This window comes from Sander lucioperca, chromosome 15, assembly GCF_008315115.2.
Source record: "Sander lucioperca isolate FBNREF2018 chromosome 15, SLUC_FBN_1.2, whole genome shotgun sequence".
In the NCBI taxonomy this organism is placed as follows: domain Eukaryota; kingdom Metazoa; phylum Chordata; class Actinopteri; order Perciformes; family Percidae; genus Sander; species Sander lucioperca.
In genome coordinates this window covers 20,060,205-20,080,420 of record NC_050187.1, presented here as the reverse complement: position 1 = coordinate 20,080,420, position 20,216 = coordinate 20,060,205, and the positions used below count along the sequence as shown (strand labels likewise).

At 40.7% G+C, this 20,216-nt stretch overlaps 1 protein-coding gene across 9 annotated transcripts in view; it reads right to left on the bottom strand.

The window, feature by feature from the left end:
* The window catches only part of march8 (membrane-associated ring finger (C3HC4) 8), an 82,245-nt gene that overhangs the window by 26,879 nt on the left and 35,150 nt on the right, over positions 1-20,216 (bottom strand). For 5 of the 9 annotated variants that reach the window (XM_035992270.1, XM_035992276.1, XM_035992273.1 and 2 more), the window contains exon 3: positions 2,479-2,487. The exons of 3 other annotated variants lie outside the window; for them this stretch is intronic. In XM_035992270.1, coding sequence (XP_035848163.1) covers positions 2,479-2,487 — 9 coding nt within the window. Of the gene's footprint in view, positions 1-2,478; positions 2,488-5,734; positions 6,124-20,216 lie in introns of those variants that run through there. One more of the 9 variants, XM_035992277.1, reaches the window with a different exon arrangement.

Here is a 20,216-nt window from a genome sequence, read left to right as displayed (position 1 = left end):
ATGAAATGGTCAATTTCATGTCAGCTTTCACTTCACATGAAACCATTAAATGGCTTTACACTGCACTTTCAGTTTCAGACTACTTGCAGCATTTTGTGGGTTCTGGTGTCAGTAAAACACAAACATATGCAGGGATGCACGTATAGCCTACATATTTAATTCAAGTTGCCAAAGTCTACTTTAAAATGAGCACCATGATAAAAATGTTTATGAAATGATTTCTGCAGAAAAAACACCACACTTAAGCAGACAACCATAACCACTTTGTTTTCAGTTAAACACAATAAAGCTAAAGATCAACAGACAGTAGATTGACAGGGTAGGGAGTAAAGCTTGTGGATCTGCAGGTATGACATCAGAATAGCTTTCCCTGAATTATACGGCATAAACATACCATGATCTGCTTAGGGCTGATCATTCTGCCAAATGCAGATCTAAAAATTAGGCCATGCTGCTTTTCTTTTTTCTTCTTCCTCTTTTTTTTTTAAATGCACAAGTTGCTGCAGACGAGCAGACACAAAATTTCCTTCCCAGACAGAGAAAATAGCATTCCTCCGCATAGTCTTAGCTCCTCCGAGAAATCTCCCAAATCACATAAATCAAATGCCAGTGATGTCAAATAGGCCATTGAAAACACACTTAGTCTGAAAATACAGCTGACATGCACTAAAATGCACACAGATATATTAAAGTAAATATTGCATTGACTAGCTCTACCCCCTCAGAGGTCCCAGGCACAAATCCTTGCAGCAAGTGCGATATCAAACCTCAACAAAGAGTCCCTTGAGGAAAAAAAATTGGCCTTTATGTGGTTTTTCTCTTTCAATGTCCAGCGGCCACTTCAGGAGGAAATGCAGGAGTGGGCAGCAGGGCAGGAGAGCGTCAGCAGATACGAAATCTCAACTATGCACAGTAACAACCATCAGTAAAGAGCTTGGCTGACCACAGACGTCTAACCAGACCCAGGATAACTGTGTCTGAGGAAGGGAAAGGAGGCTGAAATCATGCTATACAGAGATGTCAAGCACTTTGTTTAGATTCCAACAAAGCTAAGCAATGCTTTTGAACATTTGTCTAACGTGGCAGTCTTATTTGAGGGTATTTTCTTTTTACACCAGAGGCATTGGCTCAGCAAAACAACAGCCTCACAGTGTCAGCCTGCAGCATCTGTGTGTGTGTTTCGGTGTGTATCATAAAACCACATTAAACTGAGATGGCATGTAAAGTGAGACTGCAGGGGAGGCACGAAACACCCCCAGACTCTGTGTTTGCACACAGCATTTGTTTGTGTGTGAATAAGCATGTCTGTCTGTGCTCTCATGAGCAGGATGTGAGCTTGTGGTTTCTCCTCCTCCTCCTCTTCTCCTTCTCCTTCTTCTTCCTCCTCCTGCTCTATCCGTGCCTCATCTTTCTTCATCCCAGGCATAATTACATCAGTATGTCCAAACAGGATATGGAAGAGGAGAGACAGTGAATATCACATTCAGTGCAGGACCATGTGGACAGCAACCTATTCTGGCTGTGCGTCTATGAAGGCTATATGGCAGTATTATAGATGCAATACCAGAGTCTAATCTAACAATAATGAGAGCTACAGTAGGAAACTACCAGAGGAACATGAAGGAGAATGGAAAGATGACAGTACCAGTAGGGTGTGATTGCTTTATAAAGAGAGCAAGAGATCCAAAGATATGGTAAAGTATTTTTGTCCCTCACATTTCCTCATTAGCTGCACTTGGGGTCAGGCTCTTCTTCCCAATGACATAAGTAATTATTTATGACTTGTGGGAAAAAGTCAAGCTACAGATAATTAGTTCAGTGCAGTGCCTCCTATTATATTAGCTCCGTTATTAGTGTGTGAACCCTCAGTCCCCTTTTCATATAATCCTTCAATAACTCACAGAAACAAGAGTCCTTTCTATGGCTGGGCATCGTTCAAAATCTTTCGATCCGGTGCCAATTTCGATACCTCAGTTTCGATGCCGGTTCCTTAACGATACTTTTTTTATATATTATATTATACGTTTTAAACGTTTTAAAATCCATTTCAACATCAACAAAAATACATTAAACACAAAACTTTTATTTTCCACCTGAATTGTGAATCAAAACAGTTACCAAAATTTAAAAAGTCTGGTAACACTGCTCACTCAGAGTAACATTAATAAAACTGGTTGTGCTTTTGGATAGGTGTGCGCCAAATGACATTGTGGACAGGCTAATATTGAACTAACTAAAATGCAAAAGAATGTAAACAACAAAGACTTTTTAGTGCAAACTGCATAATGACACAAACCTTTAACAATAAACTTGGTGACTGCCCTGTTGTCAACAATGAACTAATGGAGAACTAACTTAACTGCAAAGGAATGTAACTGAATTACCTTGTTGCTGAAAGGTGCTGTAGAAATAAAGTTGCCTTGCCTTACAACATTAGCCTGTCAGTTAGTCACCAGGGCATAGAAACCACTGTTGTGCCTGCTTGTCTCAGAGGAAGTGTAACGTCAACAGCACCGCGACCGCTTTCGCCTCGCCATTAATATCATATTGCAGCAAACGCCGTCTGCGTGAAGTTTTGAAAAACTGTAACCACACTTGAAACCACTTTATCGGCATTGCTGTGACTCACTGTGACTTCAACAAAACTGCAGAGCTGATGTAGTTTGCTCGAGTTTACTCCATCCGCACCTCTGCGTGTGTGTGTGTGTGTGTGTGTGTGCGTGTGTCGGAGCTCCGCTCTCTGTCAATATGCAGAGAGGACAGATAAGCTTGCGCTTACGCGCTCTCAGGTACCAAAATTTGGTACCGTTTGATTTAAAGTGAATCGGTCCTCGGTAGTACCGACGTAATTCAGTCGGTACCCAAAAAAGTACAGCATTCGGTACTCAACCCTAGTCCTTTCTGTAACAACTTGAGGCCTGGGCCCACCAAGAGCCTGAGCCCTTCTTATAGCTAGCAGCAGCTGCTTAAAGAAGCATTAGCTCTGGCACACTCTGGGAATATGAACACCCTATCTGAAGTGTAGGAACATTTGAAACAAGTTCCTCTTTAAATAAAAAAATATATAAAATATTCAGCATTTAGCGTGCTGAATACTATGTGCATGAGTTCTCAGCACTGTTGGATGTTAAAACCACGAAAGGGTTTTTTAAAAGTGAACTCTTTCCGAGGAAAAACAAGACGACGACGACAACAACGCTCTTAATGGAGGTGCTCTGTGGGCATGTTGCAAAATACCCAACTTATGAGTGAAACCACGTTAGGGCTGCAGTAAAACCACACCGTCTATCTATAAATCGGGAACTCTCTGTGTGTGTACCCACACATGCGCAGTATGTGCAAGCATTTCTGTCCTCTGCATGTTGGCAGAGAGTGGGGCTCCGACACACACACACACGCAGAGGTGCGGACAGAGCGAAGCTACGTCGCCTCGGCCTCGTTTGAGTCACGGCTATGCCAGTAAAGTGGTTCCAAGTGTAGTTACACGTTGGGTACTGGAACCGAATTTCAGGTACCAGTAAAAATGTGAACAGTACCCAACCCTACCTGCCGGGCCACATCGTTACGTGCTGTAGCGGCTTCTCTGGCAGGCTGAGCCGGGCTCCCTGCCCGGGCCACATCACTACCTGGATGTGTTGGTTAGACAGAACAAAAGGGGACGTCTACATGAGCCGCAGCTGAGCCGCGACTTATAGTTATATAAAGTTGTGGGGAAAAAATACTGGAAACCAAGTATTCGGCCCTTTCTGAACAGGCACGCGCTCAAAACGGGCACTGCAGTATATCACAAACTCCTGCCTTACTGTCTACTCCTGTCCGGTCACTTCTCTCTCTGTCCTTACCTCCTCCCCTCTCCAACAGGTTTTAAGCTCTGCCATGACATGTGACTGCATTAATCACCCCCCCCCCCCAGCTGCACTTTTGACACAAAGCTCTGTGATTTGGTGCATCAGTCGATGATGTGATATGCTATATATATATATATAAGGTCACTCTGCCACTAAGGCCTTGTGTGTTAGTCTGGAGTTTGTGTGTGCACCCATTAGCAGAAATCACACTCCACACAGTGCGTTTACATGCACTGCAGGTTAAATGAATTACCGGGTTATGCCAGTTCTCCCCGTATACATGAGCGGGGAAGAATGGGAAGAATGATGGGTGTAACTCTACCTCAGGTACAGCAAGTGTAGCTCTGCCAACGCACAACAGAATAATAAGGCTTTTTCTTCCGGTTGATCTATGTCAAAATTACACCGACCGGCCACTAAATTAGTCAAATTTAACAACTTAATGTTTCATTCACACACTCTTGAAACAGCGTAGGAAAGCACAGGGCCCTCGCCAGATAAGTTAGCCGGTGGTCGCATCAGGCTAGTCGGTCCCTCCACTTACACAGCATTGGACAGCCCCAGAGTTGGACAATCTGTTTAGCCATCTCCCGGTGTCCGCTGCTTGGCGGATGGACTGTAGGCTGCTGCTGCTGCGGATCTGAGCAACGCTGTTTTGTTTTGTTGCATCATAGAAACAAGTTGCGCTGACGGATTATTTCCGAGTTAAATCCACTCCAGCGGAGTGGGGAGGTGCAGTACGAAGCATGCGCAGACGCTTAACCGGACCATACTCCGGTTAAGGTATATACATGCAGGAATACCCCGGTTACTAAAGGAGTTCTCTAGGTCTGTTAACTGGGTTACAAGAACTCTTTTAACCGGGATAAGGTGTATACATGGCGTTTCAGAAACCGGGGTATTGCCTTAACTCAAATATATTCATTTTTTTAAACTGCATGTAAACGTTGCCCTTTCACACCAGAAGTAGAGTTGTGTGCCAGAGCACATGAGCAAAAAGACAATAGAAAAAACTCAAGATGACAGAGCAGATGGGTTAGTGAGTTCATGTGTGCTGAATCTGACCAGATATGGTATTTTAGAATGTCCTGTACTTTAGCAATCTATCACTGTGACAGCACGCAAATAGCCTGAAGAGATTAAAAACAAGAATACTCATAGGGCGTTCAAGTTCACGAGTCACATACAGTATTTCTGTGCACCCCCACACATCCCGAACAAAGGGCAGAGGCACAGGAGAAAGTGGGTCAACCTTTCACCCTGAAGAGGTGGCAGATGCTCCTCTGAACCACACAAACAAACACGTACAGTAACGTAATGCATGCATGCCCAGGCACATGCATTGACTGCAAAAAACTACATCCAGGATTTAGAGTCTCCAAATAAATAGCAAAGAATACACAAAAACACATGCAGATATGCATCTTTGCAAAACAAACAGGAGGGACAGACGACCATTTCTGACAATCTCTGCTCATGTTGCTCTCCATTTATCCTCTCTCCCGCTCTCTCTCTCACAAACACACACACAAATAAAAAAGAACCACACATTCCTGGCAACTCTTTCATCTCTCGGCTACTGCAGCAGAAGAACTCTGCCATCACCACGGAGACAGAAGGCCTCACCATAACAACCACTGAATGGAAAAACCAATGAGCCCCTTTCCTTTCAATGCCATCTTCTTTTCTTCATACACGCCTTATAGAGGATTGACTATGCATCTAGATATGATGTAAAGCTATGTTTTTTTAAACATGATGTAGAGCTTACACCCTGCAGCGTTGAAAATAATCACAACAATGACAACATCGACATCAGCACCATCAACAAACACAAGAGACAAACATCCACAAGAGCAACACAACCAAGAACAAAATATCTGTACCTGAATCTTCATTTTCCAACAGGAATTCATTTCTGGATCCTGAAGCCACCTCACCTATCTTTCTTTCACACAAACACACACACACACCCTTACGCAGACAATGGTTCCTCAGGGAGGTTACATGCCCCCTCTGTAAATCCTCGAGGTGAGCCGAGATGGAGAGGGAGAATGAGAGAGAGAGAGAGAGAGAGAGAGAGTGCTAACAAACCAATGTAGTGGAAGTGGAGCTACAGCAGCACAACGCGGAAACAAAGACAAACACAGGAAAGATAGGGAGAGAAATGGCAGAGGGAGGGAGAACAAGCAGCTGCCCTACATTTTCTTCACACACACAAACACAGAGGCAGAGCTGCTGCTGCTACTTGTCCAGGCTTGCGCTCTCTCTCTCTCTCTCTCTCTCTCCTCACAGACACACACACACAATACGGTACTGTAATCCCATTGGCCGAGCAGCCACTTCCTCCAGCTGATCTTGTTGGGAGGTGGGGGAGGGGCAAACTGTTGTTGAATCATTCATGAGAGGGAGGTGGTGTCCTTTAAATAGACTCCCTTTGCTCTGCACACTGAGCTTAACCTTAAAGTACCTTTCTCTAACCCAACTTAAGCCTGTCCTGCCACACACACACACACACACATTTTAAGACAAAGAGTTAGCCACCATTGTCCACCAATCAGAGAGGCCGTTACTGGCTCCACCAATCCCCAGCAGGAACAGAGGGACACGAGGTGGAGCAGAGATAACAGAGAGTAATTTATTACACACATCCTCACAGCTGTATTCAAGGGCAAAGTAACAACACAGCACAATCATTCAAATACTGAGCAATACTACAGGCCATTACAGGCTGAAGTCCACAAATTAACGAACCAATTAAACCTTTTAAAACAGCTATAAGTCACTTAGGGTAATGATGCTCGTTTGTTAAGAAAGTAAGATGATAAGGAGCAAGATTCTACCAACTTTTGATAGATAGGAATGTTGGCTATGAAGGAAAGGGATTAACAAACCTCAAACATGGTGTGTTAATTGCAGCCGCCAGCCGTCTATGTTAAACACTCTGAAACATGTGAACATTCCCTGATCACGAGCACATGTCACATACAGTATGTACAGGCACATGAAGAATCCATTCAGACCCCTGGGTTATTGTGGAGTATAAAGTCATGCTGGGTATATTTTTTTTTCACCAAATGTTACAGTATTGACCTTGTTTGAAGGGTCAATATTGATGATAAAAAAACAAAAACTTTGGATTTATAGAATGCTCAATAAGGACTTTGATATGAAAGTCATCTTATAATTTTTGCTTGTCCTTGATGATGTCACTCTTCTCTAGTGACAATGGATAATCTTTTATTTGACACCTGATGTTTTTTTTCCAGGTCATTCTGCTTCGATTTATGTCATTTATAGCCAAAGACATAGATGAAGCAGTGAGAGTTACTGTTCTTTATCTACACACTTCCATTGGATAATGAGCTGAGCAGCACTTTACTTTCATTGAGTAACACTGCTTGAACGGCTTTGGCCTCTATATACAGTCTTACAGCAGGTCCACTGGCTCGTGGACTTTGGCCAGCTAACACAACGAAGCGATTTTACATTTTAAACAACAACTGCCACATCAGTGTTTATACTAGAATCTAACTTTGAGTGGTGGAAAGTATATTTACTCAAATGCAGATTTGAGGTATTTGTACTTTACTTCCATTTTATGCAACTTGATACTTCCACTACATTTCGGATGAAAATATTGTATTTCTTACTCCACTTCATTTATTTTACAGCTATTAGTTACTAATTACTTTGCAGATTAAGATTTTACATATGTTACTAACTCACTTTATGAACAGTATATAAATACTACAATGTGTAAAACATATTGTGATATTATGTAACTTTAAACTATACTTTCCAACAGTATTTAAAGTGGCTATATGTAATTTTCAGTTTGTCTTGATTCTAGCGGCCGCTTTGGACTTATACTACGCCTGCTGTGAGATTGTTGTAGCAACGAACATAATAATAACTTAGAGTTATATAGCGCAGTTCATGAAACCCACGGACGTTTTACACAAGTACAGGGGGTGGACAAGGGAAAAGAAAATAGCAGGCCAACACAAACACTGACTAAAATGAATAAAACGTCCGCACTGAATGGAAGGGGATGTAATTTAAGTTATTTTATGAATGAAATAGACTTATTACATACCTGAGGGTCAATTTGGGGATGTTTTTGAATCATTTAAAATCCCGTAATTGTCTCTGAAAGCCCGACCGGGATAGACCCGGGGTTTCGCCGTTGTCTTTCACTTTCCCTTTTAGCTTTTAGTTGTTCTTTGTTCAATTTCCTTTTTTCTGTGATGGTCCTGGCCCAGTATCAGCCATAACTACATCAGATAACTTCTAAAATAAAATGTGAATACAATTAGGCCTATATAAAGAAATCTCCTGCTACCTTTTACCTGGCTAGATACTCACTAACACAGGCTTTTCCGGTGTTACACCGAAATCTGTGACCCATCAAAATGTGTGCTCTGTAGCCCCATCTACCTGCCGTAAATCATTTTGTGACTTTGTGGGTAAAATCGGACCTGGGCAAAGGCACTAATAAAAACTATATAAAAATAGCGTTCTTTTCACTGTAAGTCTCGTTTCCTGTTACAGTTCATTTATGATCAGATGAAAAATTAGTTTCAGAAACATTTAAAAGTTATATATATAGTCACTTTAAAAAAGTTCAACTGAGCTGAACTACGGTGGCCCTGAAGTGCAAATCACCACAGCAATTAGAGAAACGCAACAACAAATCATAAAACACAACGGCAAATAGGAAAACACAACAGAAAAAATGAAAACACAACAGCAAATATGAAAACAAAACGGCAAATAAGAAAACACGACAGCAAATAGGAAAACACGACAGCAAATATGAAAACACGACAGCAAATAGGAAAACACGACAGCAAATAGGAAAACACGACAGCAAATATGAAAACACGACGGCAAATAGGAAAACATGACAGCAAATATGAAAACACTTCAACAAATCACAAAACACAACGGCATTAACTTCTACCGGAAAAGGTAGGGCCTATCTAGTAGAGGACGGACCCTCCTGATTGGACAGACGCACTGTCTGTCTTTTGACAGGAAGGAGAGGTGAAAAAATAAAAGTGCCTCACTGTCTATGCTTTTAACAGACGGACTAGCCGTTTCTTATTTCAAAACACTGGACGAAATGGATGTGTTACTATAAACTGTGCTGTTGGTGAATCGGCGTCAGTCTGCTTGCAGGAGGAGAATATTCTGTCAGGAACTTTGCTCGCAACGTGCAAAGGTAGGTAACGTTACCGACACCGATAGGCTTTAATGTAAGCAATAGTCGTTTTGTCTTATTTATCCCATGTCAATAAATTAAAAACTCGTGGGAGTTCATGTTTGTACAGTAGTGATAACACTTACCGGTAAGGAGAATTGCAGTAGCTAACCGTTTACATTAGCTTGTAGTTTACTGCATGTATGCAACATTAGCTCATTGTCCAGTAGCTTCTAGCTTTCAGACAAATGCAGTGCAAAATATGATCAGCAACTACAAGGTAAACGCTACCAGCTAATGAGCTACCACAGGCAGTATGATATGCATTAAACTGCAAGTGAGAAAGGGTAAATAGTACTGTAAACACACAAGCTACAAGGCTACAACCAACATATGAAAAGTCATAATACCTCCATTGATAAACACCCACTAATACAGTAAAGGTAGGTGTAAGTGTGTTAAATGGTCAACAGTTGTCAGTTAAGACCATGATGAAGAAACTACACCACTACACAGTTACATGAAGTACCTTCATGTTTCAGTATGCTTAATATACTTGTGATACAATTCTAATCTTACCAGGACAGGTTGGATAACTTCTGGACTAACCTAATCTTTCTCCTTCTGTCTGCAGTCCGGAAGCAACACCATCATCGGGAGCTGAGTCTGATCGCCGCTTCATGTTGAATATACTTGTGTACAGTATATAGTAATGTTTGAATAAATGTTATAATAAAGATACACGTTTCATTAATGTCTTTTTAGAGCTTGTATACCTAACTAGTTATTAAAACAGGTAGCATCTGAATATAATTACTCAGTTAGAAGTTTCCTGTGTCCAGGTCATAATTTGATGGAAAAATAAACATTGAAAAACAGTTTATATTATATACACACCCAAAAACTTAAAAGACACAGACAAACTAGTTAATTTAATGCATTTATTTTTTGAATGGCAATCTCTAATATAGCAAATAATCTATTCAACATCTCTTTTTGGCCTCTGTCTCCCTGCTTGTCTTTTGCTTTCCCTCTCCTCCTCATCTCTCCCTTCTGGTGACGCTAGTGCAGCCACGACGCTGAAGTTGGCATCCGATTCGCAGCTTCTGATTTGGCAGTTAAGGGGAACTTAAAACTGTTTTTTTAACCTCTTACTGTATTGAATGAGTGTTAGTCATTAAGGTAAATTTATAATTATGTCTAAAACACACTTTTAGATTTGTGAAAGCTTTATTGTCTTTATGAGAACACAATAAGTTTTTTTTCACATATAAACCACATTAGACTAGGTCTAGATCCACCTAGACTTGTCAAATCTGGACTACATTATCCCAGAGAGGCTAAGGAGTCTTAAAAACACAGTTTGGGATTTGTGAAAGCTTTATTCTATTTGTGAAAATGCCATAAAGGGAGATTTTACTGTTTTTTGCATATGTAGACCACATTGGACCAAGTCCACATCCAAAACCACAATACCTAAACTTGTCAAAACTGGACAAGAATTAACTCACTCTCGCCATGTCATTTATTATATCCATGAGCAGGTCTTCCCCTGTACTTGTGTAAACACGGTAACGCAAACTTGGTAATCTACAGAGGGCAATACAACACCGTAAAGAAAAGACCTTTACGACAGCAGGTGTGGTGAAAATACTACCACTTTTGTCCAAAGTGGCTGCTAGAATTAACACAAACTGAAAGTTACATATAGCCACTTTAAGTCATAGAAAAAAATGTCTTCATGAATATAATGTGGAACTACTGTGGACCTATCTCTGACAGCAACACATTTAGGATGTATTTGATCCTGTCAGAAGACACCATGGTGCACACTTTATCAGAGAGTGTGTCACAGCTGTCGAGGAAGTTTGACAGGTATTTCACAATCCTGTCCAGCTGGGTTTCATCATCAAAGAAGATCGGGACCCAGCGTTCCCCAGAAGTGGGGTTGCTCCTCACCTGAGACAATGGCCTATGAAGTATGAATTAAAAAAAATCTTAATACTCAGTCCTGCCTCTTTTTCTGAGGAAAGGTGAGAAAACAACACTTATGATGAAGGAGAAGGATTTGAAGAGTAAATTAAACCACTGGCAAATCTATGACGATATTTAGATTGATTTCCAAAAGGTAAAAATAACTTTTTCTACTTTTCTTTTGAAGTGAGAAGGAAGACCTGCTCATGGATATAAGAAATGACATGGAGAGACGTGGACTTGTACGTTGAATGTCAATTAGCAAAGGCCATGCTGTGGCAATAAAATAAAACAGTTTATTTAGCCTCTCTGGGATAATTTAGTCCTGATTTGACAAGTCTTAAATATTGTGGTTTTGGATCTGGACCTGGTCCAATGTAGTCTATATGTGAAAAATACAGTAAAATCTCCCTTTATTGCATTTTCACAAATAGAATAAAGCTTTCACAAATCTCAAACTGTGTTTTTAAGACTCCTTAGACTCTCTGGGATAATTTAGTCCTGATTTGACAAGTTTAGAAAAACGGTGAAATCTCCCTTTATTGTGTTCTCATAAAGACAATAAAAGCTTTCACAAATCTAAAAGTGTGTTTTAGACATAATTAATAATTTACCTTAATGACTAACACTCATTCAATACAGTAAGAGGTTCAAAAAACGGAGGATCAGTCACTTAGCAATGTAAATTATGTTTCCCTGCTGAATCGGACAGTTTTAAGTTCCCCTTAAATTTCCCCTTAACTGCCGAATTGGAAGCTGCGAATCGGATGCCAACTTCAGCGTTGTAGTGCAGCCTCCATTTGTTCCTTAGTCCCTGTTAAAAGACAGCAAACACAAGAAAAAGATCTTTACCATTATAAATGCTATAACGGAATGTTATACTTGTTACATGGGAAACTACTCATACATTTTAGCTTTCATTTAACGTTGCTAGTGAAGTTAACAAGGTGCAGCTTTACCTCCAATCCTGCAGCTACAACTGATAAACAAACCAATTTCTAAATCTCTGCTAACATTACGCATATACAGTAACGGCTTACAAAAAGAGATGAAAATGCCACCGGACATTAAACTTTACGAACACAAATGGCATAAAAGACAGCAACACAGCTAGCTAGCTAACAGCCTAATGTTAAATGATAGGTTCAGTTAGCTTAACGTTAGCTCGGGGTGTATCTACCTAATTATAATAGCAATTTGTACCAGCATTAATGCGTAACACTTGACATTGATGTAACACATTAACGGTGATAACAAATGTACGGCAAACACTAAATATACTTACATTTAAATGTTAATTGTGCCATCAGCGATGCCGCTCCAACTCCCACTTAGGTCCGCCATTGTTGTTGTTTTTTTAACGAGCCGGCAAAGCCGCGCGCATAGGATTGTGGGTGATTTGGGAGCGCGAAAGACAGACAGTGCGTCTGTCCAATCAGGAGGGTCCGTCCACTGCTAGATAGGCCCTACCTTTTCCGGTAGAAGTTAATGCCGTTGTGTTTTGTGATTTATTGAAGTGTTTTCCTATTTGCTGTCGTGTTTTCATATTTGCTGTCGTGTTTTCATATTTGCCGTCGTGTTTTCCTATTTGCTGTCGTGTTTCCTATTTGCCGTCGTGTTTTCATATTTGCCGTCGTGTTTTCCTATTTGCTGTCGTGTTTTCCTATTTGCTGTCGTGTTTTCCTATTTGCTGTCGTGTTTTCCTATTTGCCGTCGTGTTTTCATATTTGCCGTCGTGTTTTCATATTTGCCGTCGTGTTTTCCTTATTGCTGTTGTGATTTGCACTTCAGGGCCACCGTACTGAACACTTATCAGTAATAATATAATATGATAAAACACTTTGTGCATAATGAGAGAGAACTTATTTTGTTTATAATTCTTCTGTACTTTTATTGAAGTACTATTTTGAATGCAGAACTTTTACTTGTAATGGAATTTTTTCCACAATTGATGACTCTCTCTCCCTGAAACCAATTCCAATACCTCTGCTGATACAGATTCCCAATCTAATATCAATGCTCTCTCTTTTGTTAAATGCCCTATGTATATAACATTACAACTTATTGGATAATGTTTGACTTAATGAATGCAATGGATAGTCAAAACACTGAATGTTTTAAAAGACACTGACAAGGAAACTGTATTTGATGTGGAACGGCCTTGTCTGACCAATAACCAATCTGCCTTACTGATCAAACCAATCCGCCTTACAGGATCAGTATCGGCAGCAATACAGATCCAGCTGATCTTGGCAACTCTACTCTACACAAGCCTTTTTGCACGTAGCAAAATTCTCTCTCTGGTATTCGAGCATGCCATTTTCTCTGGTGTACTTCAAAATCATAAGCTCATGAGCTAAACGAGAGCTGGTATAAACCCTGGCAGTTTGTGGCTGTAAATGAACAGTGTGAAATTGGACCCAGGCAGCAGTTAAGTGATGAAGCAACAGTCAGCTGAGTGAGGTTTGTATAACTAGCTTCTGAATCCATTCAGAATAACATGATTTCTAAAGGTGAAGATAATGCATCTAATTTACAGTACATCAACACAATGTGTCCAATCTTGTCGCTTCAGCAACACTAATAATTTGCATGTGGATGGTTAGAGTGATAACCAGTCCATCCAGAAAAACGTGATTATGCAATCGCATAATTCAATGCATAATCAGCCAAAGTCCGCATATTTATGCAGGGGCCGCATTTTTTCAAATACGCCGCACTTTGCCGCATAAATTGCCGATTTCCGCGCAAAATATGCGGGGCTTGCCTTATTTCATAATCCCCGCATTTTCGTTGCAAAAAAGTCACATATATCTTAGCAGAAAGTTGAAAAATGTTGCGTTTACTTCACACAAGAGCAGCCATTTTCTCCTGTTGCCATGGGAACGTTATGAAGTGACGTAATTACGTGACGTGAACATCATCGAAAATCTGCAAACCCCGCGATGAAGCCATGATGAAACCGCAGTTTATGCAAGTTCCCACAATTTTTGCAAGTTCCCGCAATTTCATCACATAAAATTGCATAAATATCCCGCATATTCAATTGCATTTTTTAAGAAAACGTGCCGCATAATCAAGGATTTTTGCCCGCAACAATTTTTTTTTTTGTTGAGATAAACAACTGCTGTATGTTTCTCGTGTAATCATACACCTATGGATTTACAGATTCATGACTGTAGGTAGTACTACAGCTACTCCATTTGATCCTTGGTCTCCTTTCTGTTTTTTGTTATGTGCCTTGTTGTACTGTTTTTGTCTGTCAAATGTACACAAACTCAATAAATACATGTTTAAAAAGAAAAGACAAATGAATATGATTTAGCCATCAAGGGAACAAAGCAGGACAAAAAAGCAGAGATCGCTAAGCCGAGGTGAGAACATGCTATAACTGCAGATGATGCAAGTGTAGCTTTCCGGTCACTCAGCCAGCTAAGAGCCTCGTCACATTAACAACACATAATGAGCTGGTGATCTTTCAGCACAGGTTGACAGCACCACTGGCTTTTTAATGTATAGCTACGGAACAATGTGGGTTATTGAGAACAGCAGTTTGACCGATCACAGCCCCTGTCAGAAAATATCAATCACAGCTTAAGTGTAACAGCCTGATTTTAAGGCAGGAAAGCGGAGCCTTACAAACTCAGAGACCTGAGAGGAGGTGAAATATAACTCTGACAGTCTGATTTCTACTGAGGGAGAAACATGTAAGATATCCCACAGGGCGTGAAATTGAGCTGTAATAGCCTTCTCAGTTTATATTCAAATACAGTCATGCATACTGATAACTACAACACTACAGCTTGTCTGCCTGCTGCACATTTCAATCAAATCTACCTCAAATTAAGAGAATAAGATGAAGGGAGAGAGACAGAAATAAAGAAGAGAGAGATGGTCCGTGAGAAAAATCAAAAAACTATTAATTATTCATTATTATTTCAAGCAGTTTTACTTGTTTAATATTCTGTAAAATGTTGAATAACTGCGCAGGGATCCTTTGCTACTTATCTGCTGTAACCGTATACAACGCTTTAATCTGGAGCTTTGCTTTTCATTTATATATCACTGTGTAATGCAGCGGAGGATGGTTTCTGAGCCTTGTGTATTCATGGTACATAATCTGCAGACCAAAATACACAAGCAGAAACATTGAGTGGGCCGTCTCTGCAGCAGCACGACCACGGCACAATGCCAGCAATTCACCGTCCCGTAACAAGGGGGTGACTGAAGTAGCTTTATTGAGTTGTGGCTCTCCTCACCACTGTCCTCTTGCCCAATATCTCACACAACATTACACCCAATGGACACATCCATCTTGACCTGTGAAAGTCGATGAATTTGTAGAATGGGGATGCGAGTACTTTCAGCGGGGCGGTCGGGTGGAGGGGGGAAAAAACTATAAAATGACCTCTTTCTGGGAGCCACACTTTCAAAGGCTATTTCTGGCCGGGCTGCAAGGCTGGAAACTGGACTGTGGAGCGTGCCAGTATATGCACCCAATTACTGTGTTTAACAGACACAATTCAGGAATTCACACTGGTGGCAAGATGACGCACACATGCAAACCGTAACTAAAGATGTAGGAGGGAATCATAACAATATGGAGCAGCGCGTTTACAATTCCCCATGGAAATTTCACAATAAATGATTCATCAAAGCAAAAGAGTGGGGAGTTTAATCAAGCTGATGAAACACTGTATAACTCAAAGATGAATTATAATCTTGATTTGGCCAACTCATTTTGAAGTCCAGAAAGATAGAGGTGTGCTCAAAGGGTAACTTTGAGGATGTACAAACGTGTAACTAACTTCAGGCACTCATGTGTATGTAAAAGTTACAATAATAACAAAATCTACATGGCCCATTCATGGGGGAAAATGGAGAAAAAAAAGAGTTTTGCTATATAAATTGATTAAAAAATTTGATTTGAATTGGGTAAAACAGGTGGATATCAAGAGTGTCATTCCCCCAAACCCAAACTTTATTAGCCCAAGTGTTGCACGTACTGTATTATCCATGAAAAACAAACTAGATAGATTGTGCTCACATGATGCATAGTCTAAATTCCAAATAATGTTGTGCAGTATTTAATCCATTTACCTCAATCCAACACAAATTAAGTTTTTATTTCAGCATAGGCGTACCGGATATACCGGATGTAATGGGAAGTTAGAGTAGACGGGGCATGTGATAGGTAGAGAGGCCAACATGGCATCAACATCTGGCCATGATAAAAAACAATTTAAATCAATTGTTCTGTGTTAAAATAAATGTTTCATAAGTTAAAAAAAGGGTTTGAAATAGATGTTCTCATTCACGCTTGGGTATACTTTTGTCTAAAATTTGTCTTTTGTACATTTGTTCAGGTCAGCATAAGCATAAGTTACAGTATGTTGTAGTGTTCAAGGACTAGGGATTTGAATCGCTCACTTCCTGGTTTTGCCACAAACACGTCTGATCTGCCACTTTTATCTCAGGCATGTTTAGTTTAATACGACTGGAGCCCAATCAGTCCACTCTGAGGAAAATATGAACGCAGTGTTCTTCTCTGAGAGCGCAATCTGCAAACATCAGACATAATGCAGAGTCCTTTCACAGTCTCCTAGTGTTTTCCCGGCTGAAGACATTAGTACAGAGCAGAAGAAGCTCTGTATCACTAATGAGTGACTCACTGTCATGTCATCGAGCAGAACACACTGTACTTAATATGGTCATAGACAGGGTCAGTGTCCTATCAGAGTAGCAGCTGTAGTACAATACAGTGGTACAATAGTAGAGACTGCATGGACTGAACTGTATCTATAACCGTATCTACATCAAAAAGACAATATTTACTCAAGAGTCATTTATTCAAAAGGTCATGAGTGTGAGGAAGTTAGAGCCAGAGTACCCTAGAATACTGTAGTACATTCCCCCAACTGTTCAGAGTAATTATTTAATAAGCTGCTACAACATTCAAAAGTGCCAGCAGGTTTGGATCATATTACTACTTTATGTAATAAAATCCTTTTCTCCTTAAGTCATCCAGGGACGTTTCACATTCTTTCACATTCTCACTGTTACACACATTTACCTCTGGAACCAGTACAACCACAGTCTGGTCTGTCTGTGATTCAGCAGTTCCACCGAAGCAGTTGGGGATTAGGGCTTTGCTCAAGGGCATCTCAGTGGTGGTAATGAACTAGGAGCTCTTTCTCTTAACCCACCCACATTTATCCTGCTGCTTCAGTCACAGTATGCTGTATTGTAAACCATAGCAAATATAGAGGGTATAAAGCACCACAAACTGATGGTCAATCGTTGAAAGACTGATCTTGGGCTCTTTAATGATTTCCTTACAGAGAGTTGCGGTGTTGGCTCATGTTTGTTATCTAATATGCACTAACTTCCACACACACACACATCACATTGAAGATGTGCAATAGCCAGCAGCCACACAGCCCTCTATTTAACGTCTGACAGCATCTGGGTTTATCAGCATTTAAAAAAAAAAAAAAAAGGCACCTTCAGCATTCACTGTTGACTGAAATATCGGCATATCAGTCTCCACATCAGCACCTGGGGCTAGTGATAACCTTCTAAATTAGATAAGTATTTTACCAGTGCATTAGGCTTTATGAGGAGCACGGGACGACAGCAGAAGCTGACGACAGACGTAGATCCTGCGCAACACTCTCAGCAGGATGGATCAATGAATCCTAAATGCTTCTCAAGTTGCAGCAGAGTGCTACTAGGTATGACCAGAATCTCTCTCACTTAATTAAACCGCCACCGTATGCATGCGAGCGTTTGATGAGACGAGTCATCAAAAGCTATTGAGATGCAGACAGTGGCACAGAGCCACGAGGGCAGAGCTCATTGTGCTTTTCAACTCTTGACCTGGCTGACCTGATGTCTCTGGCATCAGACTATTCGTCTCTAACCACTGATGAACAGAAAGGGCTTAAACACCAGCACAGATATTCAAATTTAAAACTGAATGGCCACAAATGTACACGGTTTGCTAAGTTCTTCTTACTGACAGAGAAGTAATTACAGTAGTTGTGTGCATTCTTTGAAGTAAAATCAATGAGCAGGCTAAGTCCGGCTTTAGCTCTGTCTCCTATAAACATCAGCAGCCTGATGGAGGTAATTAGGATTGCTATTGTGTCTTTCTCAGATAAGAAAGTAGCAATAACAGTTTTTAGGCTCTGGTGTTTATATGCCCAGACTTGTTCAGACTTTGCAGGAAAGGAGAACAGAGGATTTTTCAAAGGCTGTGTGAAAATGATTGGCATACTCCATCCAGCCATCTCTTTAAAAACTCTCTTTAGATCCATCATCTGTGCTGAACTTTTGCTGAAATGTGCATCACTGCAGAAAAGACCTAAGTATATATGTACATAAATAAGAAACACTAGTGCATCCCCCTCCTCAGTACCCACCTCACTCACTTTTGGCCCTTGTCCACTAGCTATAACATCATCAACCATCACCTGCTGTTAAACAGATGGCGCCCCATTACTGACCCTGGACATTTTGGAGAAGTCTGCATTGCAAATTTACAGGTTAGGGAATTTTAAACATCGTCACACACTCAGAATGCAATAATATCCTCTTCAACCACAGCAGCACTATTCCTGTCTTTCAAAGATCTGATCAGGATTTTGGGGTTGTAAGCAGCTTCCCTGCAGTATTCAAACCCTCAGTGGGGGGGCTGCTGGCACACAAACACGCCTAGGGTTACAAAGCTACCTCTCCCACATCTAAACCTTCCATCTGTGCCTTTACCCACAGCAAACAACAGGTCAAAATAACCTGTGAAGTGAAGAGTGTTAGCTATTAGACCCTGTTTAATGACAGTGTGGAGTGATATAATGTTGAAATGGCACAAAGTTGAACTGCTTTACCTCTGATCTAGCTGAAGAGAAACACAGCATGCATGTCTTCACACAAAAGCAAACTACACAAACAGGAAGTATAAATAATTCCTCTAAGAGCTACCATCAGAGGTGTGTTGTTTTGCCGATGTACAAAAGGCTACAGTAAACAGAAACTCTTCAGACATGTTCTGTGTACCAGCGGGCTGCAACACTATTCACTCCTTTACACTACAGCTAGCTGAGGCGAGTAACCTTGAATTTACACACCCTCTTCCTCTCCCCCCTCTGTGTAGCCTACTGACGATGAAGGATGAAGGATGGAACAATAAATCTGTCCCCCACCCACCTATTCCAATCGCCATTTTAAAGTCCGGCCTCATTTGGCTCCCAGATAAATACAGTCCAGAGCAGCAGCAGCAATTTGCATTTAAAGGCTGTTCGTCTTACATGCCTCATGCCTGCAATTTACTGAAAGGTACATTTGCATTTTGAATGCCTAAAAATGCTCAAAAGTTCAGAAGGGGAAACCAGGGAGATAAAATATTTTGAATTTGAGTGCCGTTATTGCTTGTAATTAACACAAAAAAGACAAGTTAGATTCAAGTTCAAAGTTTGAATAGAAAACCGGTCACGTTTAGGACAAAATCTCTGCTGCACCATAGATATTAAGAACCCATTGTACTGGTTTGGAGGCTGGTTGCCAGCTAGTTTTACCGAAAACAAGAAGAGAGATGAAACAAGTGAGTGTTGTGATGCATCAAAAGGCACTTCCTGGTTCAAAACCACTGGTTCTTGCGTTAAGGCTTGTAGGAATGCAATGAGATGAGAAGCTGCCTTGTCAAATACTAATGTATGTATTTGTTTGTTATATATTCTTGTTTAATAAAGTGGGACATAAAGCTACACTCTAAGCTCAGATACACTGGTTTATCTGTGTTTTAAGCCCCCAACGTCTCCTTCCAGGCAGCGCTGTCTGAAAGGCACTAGGATTAGGCAATGGTTATGGTTAGGGTTAAGGTTAGAGTTAGGTGCCTTGAAGTCAATGGTCGCAGCGCTGCCTGGAAGGAGACGTTGGGGGCTTAAAACACCATGGAGCGATACACTCTTTGCTCTACTGCTCCCTGCTGACCCCTATTGGTCCTGCACATACCCTCAACTCAACTTCAAAACAAAACAACTTTCTTTGGGGTCAAAGGAGTGGGGCTAACTTTTTATTTTATGGGTCAATTGTTTTCCTAATAATTCTTCTAAATATTTATTGAAGGTTTCCTGAAAAGAACTATACCATTTGGGACTAATGATAGAAATAAGTGTCATGAAGTTACA